Genomic DNA, 20,623 nt, shown 5'->3' with positions numbered 1-20,623 from the left:
AAGAACTCTAAACGGTAAGAAAATCAAATATAAGTACTAAATAGGCTATATATATATGTATATATATATATATGAAACAAATTTTAATCAGCCATTCTATTTTTTTCACAAAAACAAACCCAATGTTTATTTTGCTTTGTAAAGCAACCTATAATACCTTAAATACCAATTGATTGTGTGACCATTAGTTATCTGAGCTTTTGTTGTTAATGTTGCATTAGGGCAGCAATTCTGAATCTGTGGGTCATGGCCCCTTTGGAGGTTGAGTGACCCTTTCACAGGGGTCACATATCAGATATCCTGCATAGCAGATGTTTACATTACAAGTTATAACATTAGCAAATTTATAGTTACAAAGAAGCAATGAAATTGTTTTATGGTTGGGGATCACCACAACATGGTCAAAGCATTAGGAAGAATAAGAAGCACTGTGTTAAGGTTTTTAAAAAGAAGTAATAGAGCTATTATCATTGATTTATTACAGAAAAATATCTTTTTTTCCTTAGCTAGTGTGAAATCGGTGTTCTCTCCCCATTTTCTGAGTATTTAGGCTATACAATGAGAGCTAATTTTCTGAATGATAGTCACAAGACTGTGCAGGAGTCTCACTTAACAAAGAAAGATTCATTATGTTCTATGCTAAATTTGCCAAGAAATAAATTTCAGGGAATATTTAAAGTACTCCTGGGGGAAAAGTTGCAGTAACCTCCAGTTAGGTACATGAGCACATTTGGTTAGCTCCCAATACCCAAGAGTACCCCACAAGCACTTGTGCAGTGTGGATTTACAGTCATCAGTGCACAGTGCCTGTGCAGTGTGGAACTACAGTCATCAGTGCACAGTGCATGTGCAGTGAGAATTTACAGTCATCAGTGCACAGCGCTTATACAGTGTGCATTTACAGCCAGCAGTGCACAGTGCTTATGCAGTGTGGATTTACAGTCATCAGTCCATAGTGCCTGTGCAGTGTGCATTTACAGCCATCAGTGCACAGAGCCTGTACAGTGCAGATTTACGGCCATCCGTGCACAGCGCCTGTGTAGTGTGGATTTATGGCCATTACTGTACAATACCTGTGCAGTGTGGGTTTACAACCATCAGTTCACAGCACCTGTGCAGTGTAGATTTATAGCCATTAGTCCACAGCACCTGTGCAGTGTGGATTTACAGTCATCAGTGCACAGCACCTGTGCAGTGAGGATTTACAGCCATCAGTCAACAGCACCTGTTCACTGCAGATTTACGACACTTTTAGTGTTTGGGAGTGTCTATAATTGCCATGTTTACTCCATAATCAGATGATGTTTTTAATTAAAAATTTGAGTTAAGAAAATTATACATCTGGTATTTGAATCACCAATACTGCTGAGTAAAGTCAGTGAATTAAGCAATATACAAACCAGGAATACCAACTAGCCTGAGGAGACTGTTTAGCTTTGGAGATTCCAGCTGTTTTGTGAAATGTTTTAAACATCTGATGGGTGGTTGAATCAGATGATTCCTGTCAAGCCTGCCTTCTTGTGAGTCAGGGGTGATAAGAATTAACTGGCCAGATCATGAGGCTCTTTGTTTCCTTACGGATTGAAGGTAAAACAGTAAAGTCTGCATCAGGGCAAAAACATCACAATAACTAAATAACTGCAGCAAGGTAGCAAGCTTCCCAAAAGCTAATTCTGTTTAGTATCTAGGCAATGATAACACTTTAAAAGATGTTATTTTCTTTTAATGTAAACCTTCAACTCTTGTTTACCAAAACAAAAGAAAAGAAAAAATAGCAACAGAAAAACACCTTTTACCCTACAAAAATAATTTCAGCTGCTTACACACATACACACACACACACACACACACACACACACACACACAACCCTGGTAGTATCTGTCACATGGTACTTGGGAAATCACTGAATGCCAGTCATACCAGCTTTCCTAGGTCTTCTCGAGAAGAATAGTTTGCACAAGATGTCCAATAAACAGCTGCTCTCAAATTTGAGAAGCCATTACTGGCTTTGGGAAAGCATAGAACTACTGAGACAGTGAAGAAATCAAATGACCCAGGGAGATGATTCTATGGGTAAATCACCTGCAGCACAGCAGTGAGTCCAGGATTTCATATCCTGGCACCAAAGAAATGCCAACCTTATGATCCCTGCCCCTAGAGATGGAGCCAAGGGATTGATTCTGCTGGGGCAATCAGACTACCTGGGTCTGCAAGCTTAGGTCCTAGTGACAAACTCTGCCATATATGTAAAGGGGAAAGTGGTCAAGTCAAAATCACATTGGCAATTTCTGGCCACCATGTTCTTATGCTCCCATGCATATGTGAACACACATACAGCAATGAAAAAAAAAGCTGAATGCCTGAATAGATCTAAACATCTATAGCAAAAAAATGCTCTATAATATTAATATTCTTCCCAGAATATTTTGTTATGTTTTCTCTTAAAAATTTTATATATTTCTAAATATTGAAGAGTTTGGTAAACTGGGGCATCCTTCTCTTTCTGATTTGTTCTTCCATCATCTGGCACCCACATAACCAACCCCTCTTCTTGCTGAGCCTGGCTCTTTCAGGAATCTTTTACTCCTCAACAGGTCTCACCATCTTTCACATCTGCTCTCCTGATACATGATCTCCTTCACACTGTTCAGAACTGGACTGTGGTTTCTTCCTCATATCCAACCTCCTGATATTGTATGTATGCATGTGTCCTCTGTTAGAGTGTGTTTCATACATCTACAGCTGGATCCCCATAGGCCAGCTAATGCTTCCTGATATGCATTCTGTAAACATTCATAAGATATAGAAAAGAGTATGGTGGCATTGACGTAATTAGAACAAGAAGTGATACGTAGTCTTTCATCTGAGACAAACACAAGAGAAACAGAAATAAAAAAAATCTTCACGCGGATAGAAGAGCCTCTAAATAATGGGACACAGCTAAAAACTCCTAAGTACGGATAAGGTCCTGACTCAGGACCATGACTGCTTTTTGGTTCATAAGTAGACACCTGGGAGGGAGGCCCCATGGACCCATGAACTCTTTACAGCACAGAACAGTTTACAATAGAGAAAAATGCGTACACAGGAGTTCTACCCAATCACCCTTGTCTTCAGACTCCCTACTTTTAGGTAGGTGCATGTTTGGGTGGTGAGGACTGCTGTGTCCAAGGGTCAAAGAGAGACATATTTAGCTTCTGGGTCGCCCTGCACTTTACTATAGAGTCTATGTCAATCTGGTTTCCTCAGAGGTTCATTTCCCTTGTGTGGTTTATGGTCTAGGCAATGGCCAATTTTACCCAGCCTTTTACTTTATATTTCTGTTTGCATGTAAACTTCGTCTTTGACAGGACCCACATCAAATGGGACCATCTAACCCCATTTCCTTCTTCCCTATTACTCCGTCTTCAGTTTTCAATCTCTACTAATATCTCCTTCTCAACTTCCTGAGCACCTCTTTGCTGCCCATATCCTTCATACACTGCAAGAAGCCCTGTCCTATGTCAATTAAATGAAACACAACAGCAATCACAATGTGTCTCAATCTTTTTTACTCCATTTCCATTTTCTTCCTACCACAGGTTACTGTTCTTCCTCTTTCTTCTTTGTCTCTCAATTTGTCTGAAATGAGGTTTTCTCATCCAGAAAAATGTTCCTCCTTCTGCATTCAGCTTGTCACCTCTTTAGTGGATACAGCCTCTGTACAGTTGTCAGTGCTAACGATGCGCCCCCTCCCTCAGGTCACGATTTCTCATCTATCCTCAGTGGCAGGCACCTAAGTGGCCTGCTAACAACACAGCATTGTCTTGTCATGTCTACATCACATCCTCACTGTTTCACCACTTCAGAGACAAGAACAAGCGTTTGAATAACGGTCTACAGCTAACAGACTAAATAGTAGCATGTTTAAGAGAATTGAGATGTTCTACATAGGCTGTATTAAGTAGGTTTTGAAGATCCAGCCCTGGAACCCACTAGTTTTGAGTAATTATTTCTATGGAAACAGACATTCTAAGTTCCAAGCAGCGTGTACACACATGGACCTGTTACCTTGAGACTCCATGGGGTCATCAGCTGACACTGGGGCTGGGAGGCAGCCCCCATTCTGGAAACTGGCTTGGCCTTTCTGAGGGTTGGATGAGTTTTGTACCAAGGTGCTAGAGGCAAGTCAGTCATTCACCCCAACCAACACCAGTCAGCCAGAGATCCATCAGATGTTTTCTGGCAAAGTGGCTCTCGTGAGTGTTTACCATGCTGATAACTGTGTACTGTGTGCGTCGGGACCTCACAGAGGTAACCTTTTCCCTCCAGGTCAGCCCTGACTTTGAACTCTGCAACTTCAGAGTCCTCTGTGAGCTTGAGTCTGGTGTGCCTGCTGAGGAGATTCAGTTCATCTACATGGAGCAGCTCCTCACAGATAACCACTGCTCGCTGGGTACCTATGGCCTCAAAGATGGTGATATGGTTGTACTACTTCAGAAGGACAATATGGGATTTCAGGCTCCAGGACGGACTCCAAATCAGCCTCGGGCAGATTTCACTGGATCAGCTGTTGCGGGAACAAGTTCCCGACACCAGCATCACCAACAGCAACGGATACCATCAACACAATCCCATGGATTGGCCTCTGGAGAGAATATGGCCCATGCTCAGGATCTTAGCAGTCCTGCTCTGATTCGCAGCATGCTGCTTTCCAACCCCCATGATCTGTCCCTGTTGAAGGAACGGAATCCTGCTTTGGCTGAAGCTCTGCTTAGTGGAAACCTTGAGACATTTTCCCAGGTCCTGATGGAGCAGCAGAGGGAAAGGGCCTTGAGAGAGCAAGAGATGTTTCGTCTTTATTCTGCTGACCCATTTGACCAGGAAGCTCAGGCTAGAATAGAAGAAGAAATCAGACAGCAGAACATAGAAGAAAATATGAACATAGCTATGGAAGAGGCTCCGGAGAGTTTCGGGCAGGTGGCTATGCTCTACATTAACTGCAAAGTGAACGGGCATCCTTTAAAGGCCTTTGTGGACTCGGGTGCCCAGATGACTATCATGAGCCAAGCTTGTGCTGAGAGATGTAACATTATGAGACTGGTGGACCGGCGATGGGCTGGGGTTGCTAAGGGCGTGGGCACACAGAGGATTGTGGGCCGAGTTCATCTGGCTCAGATTCAGATTGAAGGTGATTTCTTACAGTGTTCTTTCTCCATACTGGAGGAGCAGCCCATGGATATTCTTCTAGGGCTGGATATGCTCAGGAGACATCAGTGTTCCATTGACCTAAAGAAGAATGTGCTGGTGATTGGCACCACTGGCACACAGACACACTTCCTTCCTGAAGGAGAATTGCCCTTGTGTGCAAGGCTGGTGAGTGGAACTGTACTAGAAGACTCTTCAGACAAGGAAGTAGCAGGCAATATCAAACATCCAATCAAGGGTCCAGGACGAAAAAAGCATTGAGTCAGGTTATATATAAGCCACTGCCACGAAGGAGCAAGCCGTAGGTCCCAGGAGAGTATAAGATAGGAGCTCATTGGCAATGCCATCAATAAAAACATCTTAGCAACCAGATTTGGCCTTGTGACTGAGTACTCAGATGGGTGACTGTGTAAGCCATCACTGTTAGTCACAGTGTATGTGTGGTCCATTCTTCCACTCCACATCATCCAGGAGTGGGGCTGAAACTTCAAGTTGGTTTCCCAACAATCTAGTGGAGGGAAAATGAGTCTCCCTGTCAGATTACAAGGGAGGACATGTCCAAACCAAGACTGCTTATTTTGCATAAGCTCCTAGGGAAAAAAGCCATTCTTTCAGATTACAAAGACCTGTAAACAAAATGATTTCACATTAACATTAACAATAGTTTTGTATTACCGCAGCTGTCTGTGTGTGTGTATGCCTGTGTGCGTGTGTGTGTGTGTGAAAGTGTGCACACACAAGTGCAGCCCAGAGATTGAGAAAGTTGATATCTTCCTTAATTGCTTTCCACCTTAGTTTTGGAAACAAGCTCTCTCGCTGAATCTGGAACCTTCCCAGTGTTGCTACAGTGTAGCTATCTAGCATCTTTATCCATCTTTTTCTAGTGAATGCTAGAAATGGAACGTAGGTCCTAATGTTTGTGCACCTGGCATTGTACTGAGTGAGCAATATCTTCAGCACCTCCAGAACATCTCTCCACACACCTTTTTAGGACAGTATCTCATCCTTCTCAACCAGGCTCCAGACTTGAGGTATGCCTAAAGATGATCTTATACTTCTGTCTCCCCTGCTTCCACCTACTGAGTGCTGGCAGTGCAAGCATGTAGCATCACACCAAGTTTCTGTGGTGCTGAGGAGCAGATGCAGGCCTTTGTGCATGCCTGGCAACATTCTATCAACTAAGTTAGCATACCTAGCCTGAATTATTTTCATACTCACAGATATGGCTGTTTTCACATTTGTTTTCATAAGGAAAGTTCTGAAAAATGGTGCAGATTGACTCCCTTATTAAGCTAACACTTCTAAATGCCTACTTGGGAAAACATGCATCCAGTTTTATGATGCTTTATGGTTTCTCTATCTCCAGATTTCCACTCCGGTCACGCTTATGAAGTCTACCTCCAGACTTAATTTTGATATGTTTCAACGGAGAGGTTTGAAATCCCCAAGGCATGTTCCTCTCTTTGTCCTTAAAGAAAAAGCAATAATTGTAAGAAAAAAAAATGTGTTGAACTTTTTGTCTTAGTTCTGGCACTTCTTGGCCTGTATGGTGCTGGCCTTGGAAGGTGAGCATAAGCCAGGGTCTAGGACTCTAATGTCTAGTTCAATTAGGCCATCTTGAAAACATCTGCTTAGGCCTTTCTGCTCTGTGACTCCTTGAAGAAAGCCACTTTCAGTACTACTAACATGGAAAGTACAACCCTTTGCCTTAACATCTCCCTAAAACATCTAAGAATAAAAGTCAGATCCAGAGACCATCAGATTCATGGAAATGATTGGGGGCAATAACTTACTAAAAGGGCTTATGTTATAGGGCTGGAGAGATAGCTCTGTGTAAAGATCACTGTTTTCTCTTCCAGATGACCAGGTCAATTGCCAGAATCTACGTAAGATGGTTCATGTCATAACTAACTGTGACTCCAGTTCCAGAGGGATCCAGTGCCCTCTTCTGGCCTCTGCGAGAATCACTCACAAACACATATACTCGCACAGAAAGACACACATACATACACAGTATATTTTTAAAAGTTAAAAATATTAACACATATACTCACACAGAGAGACACATACATACATACACAGTATATTTTTAAAAGTTAAAAATATTAACACATATACTCACACAGAGAGACACATACATACATACACAGTATATTTTTAAAAGTTAAAAATATTGATATTAACTCTGGAGGCAGAGACAGGCGGGATCTCTGTGAGTTTGAGACCAGCCTGGTCTACAGAGCTAGTTCCAGGACAGGCTCCAAAGTTACAGAGAAACCCTGTCTCGAAAAACCAAAAAAAAAATATTGATATTATATCAATCCTCTAGAAGGCATGAAGTACCAGCCCTGGGTTTTTCTCTCTGTCACACAGACAAATCATCTACTTCAGGCCTCTACCCATCACCCTCGAATTGCTTCACTGCAGGCTGCTTTGCAGTGGCCAGTACAACAGTGTGGCCTTGTTTACCAAGCCAGGTCTAAGTCATTTGAAGAGTTCCTAAAGGTTGTAAGAAAACAATAATCCTCTCTGGTAACCAGATTTTCATTTCTTTGGCTTGATTCTTGGTTGTGCTGATCATGTCTTTGTGAAACAAGTCCACCTGCAGTCCTTCCACACCCTCTTCTCAATATTACCTTTGTTCATGTAAAGTGTTACACTCAGCAGAGCTGTTGAAAGATCTGTGGACCAATGTCTTTTTGATCTGTGCTACTAATCGGCACTGAAAATGAATTGTAATTACAAATGAAAGACAATCAGGGCCAGTGCCAAACACGCGAGCTTTACAATGTCACATGACATCTATTCCAACATCAAATGACCTATCTATTCTACAAAAGTCATTCCAAACATCACAGAATCTTTAAGATGAAGGATTTTTTACAATCCAGTTTTTACATCTCCAATCTTGCTGCACTTTCATTTCTTTCTTCGCAAGTCGCACTTAATGAGATGAGTGCTCAGAGGGTAAGTCTGCTGCAGCTTACTGTGTAATAGTATGCTCACACTGATCAATGCCCTATTCCATCTCATATTTCTTCCCTTCCTCCCCTTTCTGCTTTTAGAAGACTAGCAATTCAAGTTTTGTTTGTTTAAACACTACTTGTACTTAATTTGCATGTATGTGTGTGTGTGTGTGTGTGTGTGTGTGTGTGTGTGTGTGTGTGTGTGTGTGTGTTTCAGTGCCACAGAAGCCAGAAGGGGCATGAGGTCCTTTGGACATGAAGCTGCAGTCATTTGTGAGTGTCCTGAGGTAGGCACTAGTGTCTGAACTCTAGACCTGATAGGTAACACATTGGTACCCTCTAAGCCTCCTCTCTAGCTCATAGTTTGTTATCATGGAGCTTATTTATGTACAGCATTATTAGCATTCTGAAGAAGGCTTTCTTCTGTGTTGAAGTCAATGGGAGTGATGTGCTCTGTTTTAGGTGTGGGCAGAGCACATATTTTCTACTGCTAATTGATATGTTGCTGTTGAATTCAAATAAAAGGTTATCAGTTACCAACATAAATATACTTTATGGAATGGAACCCCAGATCCATCAGATTCTTGCTCTATAACTCGACCACCATTTTGAAATTTCACTATGCTAGATATTTATAAAAAGAACCCCTTAACACAAAGAGAGTAGTTAAGAGTATATTAATTCACATGTTTTCCTCTTCAAGCTCCTTTTGTAACTAGAGATACAATAATTTTTTAAGTTTAAAAAAAAAATCAGTGTTTCACATTTGAGGATGTGTGAATTTTGTTCTTGTCTTATGCCATAAAAAGAGACAAGAAAATATAAGATATCACAACACTTAGAAAACATCAAAGCCACAAGACAGAAATTAGAAAGTGCAAAGTAACATACTAAGGACATATAAACTCCAATGTACTCAACAGGGTAACCAATGAAATAGACACAACACAGCACAACAGATCTGTCCCACAGAACTATAGTTATGATCTACTGTATGCCAACCTTAGGTGTACTTAGGTGGCCTCAAGCACCTGATGTTTAGTGCTGAAGGTGTTATGAACTCTAACCAGTTCACTGGAAAATCTACCACTTGGTTAGAACTTGACAAATGTGACTTACTCTCTCATTGGTAAGGTTATCTTAACAGAACTAAAATATATCTGTCTAAGTTAACAACATTGCTGATATTTGCGTAGAAAATTAAGTTCAAGTTATCTACAAAGCACACCTTTCAAGAACTTTTAACCAAGTGGAGTTGTGACGTCCTTCCGATATGCTGCTATAATAGGTGTTTATAGCCGTCAATTAAAAGTTTTCCTCCTATTCCTTCAACCTCATCAACTCCTCAGACCTGGGCAATGCAGGCCAGTTGGAAGAAACATTACAAGTAGACTTTAAAAAGTATGCTTGCAGCCATTCTGTAGATCTCTGCACAGAAAGAACTTGTAGAGGTTTGTGATAAAGGTAAAATATTTCAGGGATGGAAAAAGTTAATGATTTCAAAATTCTTTGAAAATATTATTATTAAATAAATATACAAATAATTTAGTATAAGTACTCTAAAATGTTTCAATCAAAATCATACTAGAGTTGAATCTTCAAAATCCTTAAATTTATACAGTTCAGAACTCCCTAGATTGAGTATAAAAGGTATGAGAAAAAGGATGCACAAGACACTAAAAACAGACACAACCTTCAAATGAATAACAAGCTCTGAGAAACAGCAATCAAATTATATCATTTTTCCCTCCTATTGATATGGATGAATTGGTCGCAAATATTCTAAATTTGGAGTTTGAAGGGAGTATTTTCTTAAGAAGAGCAGGAATTTCTGAAGCAGCCCAAGAGTGATGGCCTCCTCATACTTACGTCAAATCGCCATGAGAGTGTGGAGGGTAGGGTGAAAACCAGGTAGAAATGGGCACAGTGGGAGGTAAAGAAAGGATTTGGAGGAGAGATTATCCTACAGGCAGAAATTGGCATGCAAAATACAGACTGCTTGATAACTGATTGAGGGCAGTAAAAAGCCCATGTGTCTGCTCTGCAGAATGCAGTTTCTGGCAGGTAAAGAAAAACTGTGAGCAGACTAGCATGTTGCCATGGTAGCAGAAGGAAAGCAGGTCAGCTCATTTCATTTGGTGTGCTAAGCAATGTGGAGAAAGTGCAATTGCAGAGTAGTACCTTCCTTTTCAACCAGAAGCACAGAAAGAGCTTGGTTCCACAGGATTGAAGCTGAGTGCACAAATAAATTGATCATCAATAAAATTGATGAATTTACCCAAAATGCATTTGTTACCTACTTTGAAAGTCACTGTTTAAGAACTTTGTTCCTCATGTAGCTCATTGAGAATTCAAAATTAGATAACATGAACGGATTTTTATAAGAATTTGTGGAAGCAGTGGTATAGATTCCTATCAAAAATAATCACATAAAGTTCAAGGAACAGATGGGCACTTAGGGTGAAACAGAAATGAAATGGTCTCTGTTCACACACTGCCAAATGCTATCACTTGGGCTTCAGGACAAAAATTGACAGAAAATGATCCCATTGGTATTCCATAGCCATAGGAGTTTATGTCCCCATATGGCAAGGCTGGTGCTGTCAGAGTCCCCCACATCACGACTCCCACAGCACTGCTATGGAAATGTCATTGGCACAGGAAATAAAAACACGGCTAGCTTTCTACCAAGTTTCCAATTTACATTTGATGAAAACACAAATATTTCCCCTACCATCTATCTGGTCTTGCTGATTCACTTTAAATTGCTTTTATTAATAATAAAAAAGTTTCCACAACAAAAATATTGATACTATCCTTTATAATTTTTCTCCCATGGAAAATTTCCAGGCATATATTAATTATGAAGAAAAACTATCAGCACACACTGGCAGGTTTAATCTACTGCAATGTAGCTTTTCTTTATTTTCTAAAATTCTAAATAAAGATTTGGCTACCAACAAAAGGGACAAATTGATGTCTGAGAGCAAGTTCCAATAATTGATGGGGGATTGGTGTCCATTGGTGGAGATGCTGGAGACACTCGGGATTTTGGATCAATGTGACAGATCAGAATAATTGCAGCATACCCATGTAAGGTTGGCAAATACATGTCTAAGGAAGATCTTCTAGAGCTCTGATAGGCGGAGAGGAGACAGCATGGCTACTCTGTTGTGAACAAATGGCACCCAAATGTTTGGCAAGACTTTTCTCATAAAGCCTGAGAAAGGTGGGTTTTTTTTTGTTTTTTTTTTTTAAAAAAAAAAAAAGAACAGAGTCGAGCATAGTCTCTTGGTAATTATCATTACTGCGGTAGACTCTGCTGGCCATGAGCAAAGCTGTTGCTCCTTTAAGAGAGGCTTCTTGACTCAGACTCAGTGTTAGCAGAAAAAAAAAAAAAAAAAAAACACCACCACCACCAACAAAAAAAACCCACGCAGCTTTTTGAAGAGGTTCTGCCACCAAACACTTAAGTGGTGTTTATGAGCAGCTTGTTGGTGGTGGGACGGACCTAGAAACTCCACAGAGATGAGCCAATAAACATGGTTCCCTCCAGTACCTCTGCCATGAAGCTGGAATCTCAGAAAATGATGGAATGGGGTGGAGTCAGTCACCAGAGCAGCAGCTTTAATTCTAGCCATGCCGCTTAGCAGGTTAAATACTCATGTTCTCAGAAAAAGTTAAGATATACAATAAAAACATTCAAACAAAAACAACAGCAGCAGCAACAACAAAAACCTCTAAATGGTTTGCAGGGTTTAAAAATATATGCAGGCTTGGGAAAGAAAAGAAAAAGGGTAGAAAAAGTCCTTAAAAAATTAGAGTAGCTGGATGTGGTAGTGTACACCTTTAATCCAAGCACTTGGAAGGCAGAAGCAAAAGGATCTCTGTGAGTTCGAGATCAACCTGGTCTCCAGAGTGAATTCCAGGGCAAACAAAGATACAGAGAGAAAACCCATCTCAAAAGAAACAAAAATTAAATAATAAAAATAAAATAGAGTAAAAAAAAGTCACATTCAGATAGAAAAATATACAGAGAATCTAGATACTGCATGTTATTGTGTTGTCTTTGAATTGTTTGACTGCTGAGGAAGGAGCAACAGCTGCTGAAAGACATTTGATATAAATGCTCCTGGATTAATCCAACCTATGTATTTTGAAAATGCCTTGATTTCAAACTTTAAGTCAAAAGATATGTTACTTTGGAGAAGAAGTTTTGTTCTTGTTTTCACAGGAAATTAGAGGATGTGGATTCATTCTTGGTTAAGAAAAATAATATTTAATCAAGGAAGACCCCTGAAAAGTCTTCAATAAGAGCAGCTGACCCACATGATCCAGTGTTTTACAGCACCTCTGTTGCAGTTTCTTCCGAGTTCTACATCCAGAACAGCTTCTCGACTGCTGAGTGAGATAATCCAACCTTTCAGAATACTCTCATCAGGACATTACCATAATCCTAAATTTTCTTTATGTCTCCATAGGATTATCAGCTCCCTAATCAGCAGAAAGTATCCTAGAAAACTATGCCTACATTCCCGCCCAAAAATGGATTATGGAGTTTGTCTTTATTTAGTGTGTTGGTTATAAGTTGTTATAAATAATGGTCAGGGGGAAAAAGGCTTTAAAAAAAGGTGATTAGATTCAGAATTTTTGTTTTGAAATGAAGAAAGAGGAAATGCTGTGGGATAGTGTTCTTATACAACATAGAGATTTTTCACTCATATTAGTTTAATAAGGTGCTAATTGGCCAGTAGTCAGGAAACCAGACTAGGAGAGTTCTGGGAAGGGGAAAGGTGGAGATTTAGTTGCAGTCTACACACAGAGGAAGCAAGAAGAGAACGCCTTACTGAGAAAAGGTACCAAGACACATGGTTAAACATAGGTAAGAATTATGGTTAATTTAACTTGTAAGAGCTAGTTAAAATATGCCTGAGCTAATAGGCCTAAAGTTTATAATTAATATAAACATCAGTGTGTTTCTTTGGGACTGAATAGCTGTGGGGCCAGGAAGGATAGAAACTTTGTGCTACATTACTTCTCTGTCAAAATGCTAGTGAACTTCTGTATACATTTGGAGAGGGGTATTCTTTAGCTTCATCTGTAACATCTCATTGAGAATGAACCTTGAGGATTCTCTTAAAGGATAATTTTCTGAATATCTATCTGGTTATACTTCAGCAGTTTTCTCTGGTGCTCTGAAGGTCTCCTTCCTTAGCTGACTATGTTCAGTTTAAGGGTAATTCATTGATCCAGGAAAATTAAAGTATGCAGCAATTAAAATCCAACCCTAAATAGAAAACGTTAAGAATGTTTAAATTTCCCAAGAATATTTAAAAGATTCTAAAAGCAAATATGTAAAGGTGAGTATTAAGATCATAATGTTAAACCTGACATTCATTCATCTTTCAGCTGTCTTTTTCCATGAATAGCAAAGCCAGTGCTCTGAATTCATTGTTCTGCAGTTTTTTAGTTCACTACATACATTCTGTGGTTTTCCACTTATTTTCTCCATGGTGCCTACACAGGGGAAGTTCTGAAAACATTAATTGATTGGAAGGTTTAGGAAAGCAGCAGGCTGATAGAGCATGTACTGTACTTTACAAGGGATCTAAGTCATTTCTCATTACAAATAGGCTCAATCAACTGTTTGTAGGTTATATATGCAGTGTGAGAGAACCTCAAGACACAAATCTTCTCCATCACTCACCTGATAACCTCATAGCTAGATATGGAGAGCAACATCATGCATATTACCAAATGATAGTGCTCAGGAAAGCTACTTTAATCTACTCCTAAAGCTTATTTTCAAACAAAAGCTTCAAATAAAAACAAAAGATCAGTTAGCAATAACAACTGTCAGTTACTCAGCTCGTACCAACTGACTCATTTATTAAACATGGTGCCTTTCTGAAAACTTAAATCTAGAGCAATCTTAGTAATAAGTAACACCCTTATTTTAAAGATTGGGTCACTGATGAATGGAGTAATGAAGTGGCTTGTCTGTGGACACAGATCAACAAACTACAAGATGATATTCAAGAACCAAGGCAACCAGAGCTCGTTCTATTATGTTATCTCTCAGTGATAGCCCTTAAGTTTAACAGAACAGGTGCCAGGTAAATCTGCATATACTGGATCAGAGTTAGGACTGCCATGGAATAGAAGACAAAGGAACAGAGAATAAAGTTTACACAAGAGTCAGGGAACGGTTCCCTGAGGACGAGACAACTGAGGGAAATCTGGATGATGAGAGGGAGGAATTCAGTAGTCTGTCCAAGAACATCGCAGGGGGAAGGAGCTGGAGTGCCATCAAATAAGGAGTGTCAAGGGAGACAAGAGTGTGGGTAGAGGGAATAACCAAGATGGGACTGGATGGATTCTGTGAGGTTTACAGTTATGAAACAAAAGTAGTCTTACCTTCTTTTTAATTGTTCTATGAAGTTACATGGGTTTTAAGAAAATGGGGCAACTCTCCTTTTTTTAAAAAGTACTTTTACTGGCTGTTTTGTCAAAAGTAAGAAATCTGTAGATTGGGTCTTGAAAAGTTCAGAGCCTCTGTTTGTGCAGAAGACAAAACAGATCTGAAAGGAACATGATGAGGTTAAAAATACCCAAGACACCAAATGAGGGCATTTGGGCACTCACTGTATCAGACTTGGGGAGAAGATTAGTATGGGGCTGAACACAGAAGCCATAGGGAAGCTGTGGCTAACTCTGTGAGTGGGTTTTCAGGGGTGGTGGGTGAAGAGGCTCTGGGTGTGAAGGGATTGAGAAGCTGGTGAGATATAGGATGAACATGGGGAGTTTATTCAGGAATAAGCTCAATGGAGGCAGAAATACTGCAACAGAGGAAGGGGTGAGAACCTTTCTTTAGCTATGATGATAGTCCAGTATAGCTACAACTTAATGGCAATAATCACATGAGAACAGGGACCTGAAGGAGACAGGAGGAGAATTCAAGAGGCACAGTCCTTGTTCCTGATGGAGGAGCTGGGATTGAAAGGGACTCTGGGGTTCAAAGGTAGGCCAGCTGATATCAAAGATACTACTACCTCCCCCAGCTCCTTAGTGAAGGAAATATGTGATGGAGAGAAGGGAGGGCTGAATACAGGCTCAAGAGAAGGTATGACATGTCATTTAGACAAGAAAGGAAGCAGAGAGAAAAAAGTAACTGAATTTCAGGCTAATTGGGGGGACCAATTCTACCTGAATATACAAAGGCTAGAAACGAACTACGCTAATGGGCTGTTACATGGTTCTGACGGGGACTGTGTTTGTTATTGATCACATGTATGTTAACTGACGGTTCTGTCTGACCTGTCCTGTCCTGTCCAGTTCCCGCAGTTGTAAAGTCCCAAAGAAATCACACAGGGGTCTACATTAATAATAAACCGATTACCCTAGTATCTCAGACTTCTTATTATCTCTTATAACTTATATTAGCTCATAATCCTTGTCTGTGTTATCCATATGGCTTGGTACCTTTTTCGGAGATGCAGTCACATCTTGCTTGCTCTGTGTCTGGCTTCCTCTGTGTCTGGGTGATGACAGCATACTGCATCTTTCGTCTTCCCAGAATTCTCCTTGCCCTCCCTCTACTTCCTATCTGGTTGCTCCTCCTATACTTCCTGCCTGGCTACTAGCGAATCAGCATTTATTTACAATAAAAGTCACAGAGTAGAGACCATTGTCCCACAGCATTCCCCCCTTTTTTAAAGCAAGCACTCTGAATTGAAATGACTTTGTTTAGCTTTTCTACTGATCATTTTCCACAACAACTTGTAACCAAAATTCTAAACAAAGGCAAACATCCATACCCATTTTGGGGGAATGTGGGATTAGTTTTCCAGGCTACTTCGTGATGACTGGGGGCACTGATAATCTTAGGGGGACCTAAAGAAAATTTAGAATTATGATCAAGTAAAGTGTGGAGTATCCTGTGAGGTTTGATTATCCTAGGAAGCAGTCTTTGAACTGCTCTGGATGTATAACTCAGACATGTATCTGGGCCATTCCTCCCATTGGAGATTTCTCAGGGGGGTCTTCCTTGATCAAACCTGATTTTTCTTAAGGCAGAATGAATACACAGTCCCTCATTTCCTGTGGAAACAAAAACAAAACCTCTTCTCCAAAGTAACATATCTTTTGACCTAAATTTTAAAGTCAGCATTTTTAATATATATATACACACACACATTAATCCAGCAGCATTTATAAATCTTTTAGCAGCTTTTGCTCCTTCTTCAGCCATCAAACAATTTAAAGACAACAGAGTAACATACAATATCCAGGCTCTCTGTGTATATTTTATCTTTACATGGTTTTATTTTAAACTCTGGTTTTTTATTTTTAATTTTTGCCTTTTTGAGACAGGGTTTCTGTGTTAATCTTTTGCTGTCCTGGAACTCACTCTTGTAGACCAGGTTGTCCTTGAACTCACAGAGATCTGCCTGCCTCTGCCTCACAAGTGCTGGGATTAAAGGTGTGTGCCACTACATCCAACTACTCTCTTTTTTTCTTTTATCTTTATCTTTTTTTCCCCAAAATCACATATATTTTTTAACATACAGTAAACCATTTAGAGATTTTCTTTGTATTTGAATCTATCTTTACTGTATATCTCTCTTTTTCTGATCACATGAGTCTTTAATTTGCTAAGCAATATGGCTAGAATTAAAGCCGTGACTTTGATGACTGGATCCAGCCCATTCCTTAGTTGTTTTGTTTTTTTTTTGTTTGTTTGTTTTTTCTTTTTTTCTGAAAGTCTACCCTCATGGCAGAGGTACTGGCTGGAGCCATGTTTATTGCGACAATTCCATGGCATTTTAAGGTCCCTGCCACAACCAAAAACCATGCAGTCAGCTTTTCATCAACATCATTTAAGTGTTTCGTGGCATGATCTCTTAAGAGAGCTGCAAGGTTTTGCAGCTAAAGCTGAGTCAGGAAGACTCTCTTAAATTGGAGTGCTTGCCTCTAGCAATCAGAACCCACCCCAGAAAGTGCTGCTATCAAGAAACTGTGCTTAACTCTGTTCTTTTCTATCTAGAATAACTGTCCAAGCTCTCTCAGACTTTTAGTGGATTTGGTCAGCCCCACATTGGCACACCATTTGTTGTAGGAAGAGGAAAGATGCAGTCTGCAACCATTGCTCAGACACAGAGAAAGCCAGACACAGCAAGCAAGATGTGATTGCATCGCTGAAAAAGGTACCAAGCCATATGGCTAACACAGACAAGAATTATGAGCTAGTATAAGTTATAAGAGTTAATAAGAAGCCTGAGATACTAGGCCAATCAGTTTATTATTAATGTAGACCCCTGTGTGATTTCTTTGGAACTTAATGACTGTGGGAACAGGACAGAACAGAAACCTCAGTCAACACATGTCTTTATTCAATTCAGCAAACCTCTCTATAATTCAGTTTGCCAATCAAATAAAATAAGATGGTCACAGACTGACACCATGGGATACAGAAAAAGGCAGAGGAAGCTAGGCGTTCTCTCAGCAAACTAAACCATGGTTTAGTTTTGTGAGTTCAGAGGTGTTCAATGTTCTTTAGTATATGGGGGAATCTGCGGGATAAATAATTGTGCCTCCTGAATCTTCAGCAGTAGCCATCCCTGTTGAGAGAGACAGAGGCAGACGATGAGGAGGACAAATGCCTCCTCATGAGGTCTGTGTCAGAGGAGAACACTTTGTGGTGGTGAATAATCCCTGCACCCACTAGTTTACCCCTGTCAATCCTCCATCTTCTCTTAGTACATTCTACACTGAAAATAGGTTGCTATCCAGACAAAATGAGCAGCAGTTGACTCCCCCCTCCCCCGTTCAGGTTCTTCAGTTTTTAGAGGTACTAATGAGCAGTGAAATTGTCTGTAGATGGTAGCCAAGGAAAGAAAGAGCCAGCAGACGGTGATCCAGAAGAAGAAAAAAATAGTACCCCTGAATTATCATGGAAACTGTTGTCATGAGTGTTCCTAATAGTTAAACCTAGGTTGTGGTAGCAATCACACCAACAGGAGCAGAGAGAGGTTGGCTCTCACGTGACTGCAGTATGGCAGAGATCATTTCACTACTTAAAATAAGAAAAACTGTATTTCAACCAGATTGCCTCATAGGCTTTCAGCATCAACTGAGAATGAGCTGACAAGAGCAGGGCGATTATCCAAGGCAAAGTATTAAGTTCTATTCAAATGATCAGTAGCGTGTGGCAGGCATGGCTGCTAGGGACCTTTCTAGCTGACACCTTCATTAACATGTAGGATGAGGATCAGCAATGAAATTATTTCCAAAGATAATTCTACCCTCGGAATTGCTGCAAGTGAGAGCTTCTAACGTCATAGTAATCACTTCAGTTGCAGTGAGCGCACAGGTCCCATGAGCTACATATCCAGGGAGGTGACTGAATAGTGATATAATAGGCAGACAGGCAGGTCTCTGGGTGATCTTTAGCAACAGGAGGGAAATTTCTGGGGTAAAAACCCAGTTATTGCAAATAGTTTCCTAAGTACTTATTTTTAATTATGTGTATAGGTGTGTTGTAGAGGGAGGGCATTCCCCACCTGACAGCCAGCGCTGACAGAAGCCAGAAGAGGTCGTCACATTTGGAGCTGGAGTCACAGGTTCATGTAAGCTGCTCTACACTGGTGTTAGGAACTGAATCAAGTCCTATGTGAGAGCAGCATGTGCTCTTAAATGCTAAGCCATCCCTCCAGTCCTCAAAGAGTTGGGAAAACTGTTCATTGTATCTGTTACAGAAAGCACAGAGCAAAAAAGCACACAAATTCAGCAGAGCAGAAATGAATAACCACATGCATATCTAGAGAGAGCCAATCAAATGCAATGCTAAACCACAAAAAAAGCACATGCTCGCTGTAAAATCTGATGAGTCTATAAAATGGATGGAATAATTTCCTGAGGTTTCCAAAATTTAGAACAGTCTTGATTATGATGCTACTTTGCCACATAATGGATATGAAAGAGATTTATAATTTGGCAAAACAGGGACATTTTGAAGGTACAAGTTTCAGGAATTATAGAAAAGCCAAAAGAAGAGGTATGGCATTTTATTCTACAAGATAAACTTGCTGCTGACAGTTCACAGCAAGCAAAACACAGTGACATGATGTTCTGTCCCCAAGAGCTGCAGAGGCAAACACAGCACATCTTCACTTCATAACTGATTTGGACTGTTGGGAAGGGCTCTGCGCAGAGGAGGCGAGCTTGTGTTACTGGGAAAATGAGAACTGCACCATCACGCGATGCCCCCATCATTTGGCTGCAGTGTTCTCAGCTACACTGTACTACTGACCTTTAGTGGAGACTATGGAATCATTGCTGCATCCTGCCCATTGCCACTCAGTGACGAAAGTCTTATTTTCACCTATTGCCATTGGGGCTATTTATAAGAAAGGAAGCAACAACAACAAATAAATTGGCTAAATATTTGGCCAAGCAATAAAAACAAACATGTTAGATAGAAATGGGTGAAAGTATGGAGACATCCAGCTGGATTAGAAAGAATATCAACATGGTGCGAGTATTGTCTGTTCCATCATCAGGTTGGCAGAGTCTTTTTGGAAACAGTCAGTGGAAAGAGATAAGACAAAAGTGGTGCAATATTTACAGCTGGGGAGAGAGGTACGACCACATGCAGAGGACTCTTTCAACCTATGCTGTCTCATAAAAGAGAGAGGCAGGGTATCAGCTGCAGGAGGTTAGAGGGGTAGAAGGTGATATGTGTTACATGACCGACATTTGTGCAAAATGTCAAATGTCAGAAAAAGGCCTTTAAATACAATAGGGCAAGCAGAGACCAAGGGATTGAGATATTGACAAAGTAATGATCCTGGGACAGGATAGTTGCAGCAGCCAGAACAAGTGGGCAGTCTGTCTTAAACAAGAGACGAGGCCAATCTTAGACATAACATGGGTCAGTATCTCTGAGACTATGGCAAGAGACTACTTCACTGTTTCTAAACCTAATTTGTTCCCTTTAAGTAAAGAACAACAGCCTTTGTCATTTTAAAAGAATCCAGTCAATGGCCTGTGGCACATAAATGTTTATTCATTTTCCAACATATGAAGGATCTCTTTCTTAGGTGAATTTTACTAGGGTCACAGTGTTGAAATCTAAGTTCCCAGGGTGGGGAAACGCAGCCCAAGACAAGATGCTATGCTGGGCATGAGTGAGTCTCTAAGTTCAATCAACAGAACCAAAGAAAAATACAGAAATGAAAAAAGAAAAGAAAAAAAAGGAAAAGAAAACGAAAGCAGGATAGGGAAGAGGAAGGGAGAGGAGAAGAGAGGAGAAGAGAGGAGAGAAGAGAAAAAGAAAAGGAGGGAGGGATGGAAGGAGAAAGAGAAGGAGAGAGGAAGAGAGGGAAGGAAGGAAGAAAAAAGAAGGAAGGAGGGAAGAAAAGGAGGGAGGGAAGGAGGGAGGGAGGGAGAGAAAGAGGGAGGGAGGGAG

At 40.4% G+C, this 20,623-nt stretch overlaps 2 protein-coding genes across 6 annotated transcripts in view; one reads left to right on the top strand and one right to left on the bottom strand.

Annotated features, from left to right (window-relative positions):
• Pdgfd (platelet derived growth factor D) overlaps positions 1-20,623 on the bottom strand; it is a 226,787-nt gene that overhangs the window by 125,987 nt on the left and 80,177 nt on the right. The gene's annotated exons all lie outside the window — the stretch shown is intronic.
• Ddi1 (DNA damage inducible 1 homolog 1) lies at positions 4,209-5,545 on the top strand. Its single transcript, XM_005346767.3, has one exon. It carries the CDS (start codon positions 4,253-4,255, stop codon positions 5,447-5,449), a length of 1,197 nt encoding a protein of 398 aa, XP_005346824.1. The 5' UTR covers positions 4,209-4,252; the 3' UTR covers positions 5,450-5,545.

Source organism: Microtus ochrogaster, chromosome 5 (assembly GCF_000317375.1).
Source record: "Microtus ochrogaster isolate Prairie Vole_2 chromosome 5, MicOch1.0, whole genome shotgun sequence".
NCBI classification, from domain to species: domain Eukaryota; kingdom Metazoa; phylum Chordata; class Mammalia; order Rodentia; family Cricetidae; genus Microtus; species Microtus ochrogaster.
The sequence above is the reverse complement of the archived record's forward strand: the minus strand, read 5'-3'. Positions and strand labels throughout refer to the sequence as shown.

Bases quoted from the DNA above. Each gene is read 5' to 3' on its own strand.
- Ddi1 (XM_005346767.3), top strand. From the start codon at position 4,253: ATGCTGATAACTGTGTACTGTGTGCGTCGGGACCTCACAGAGGTAACC.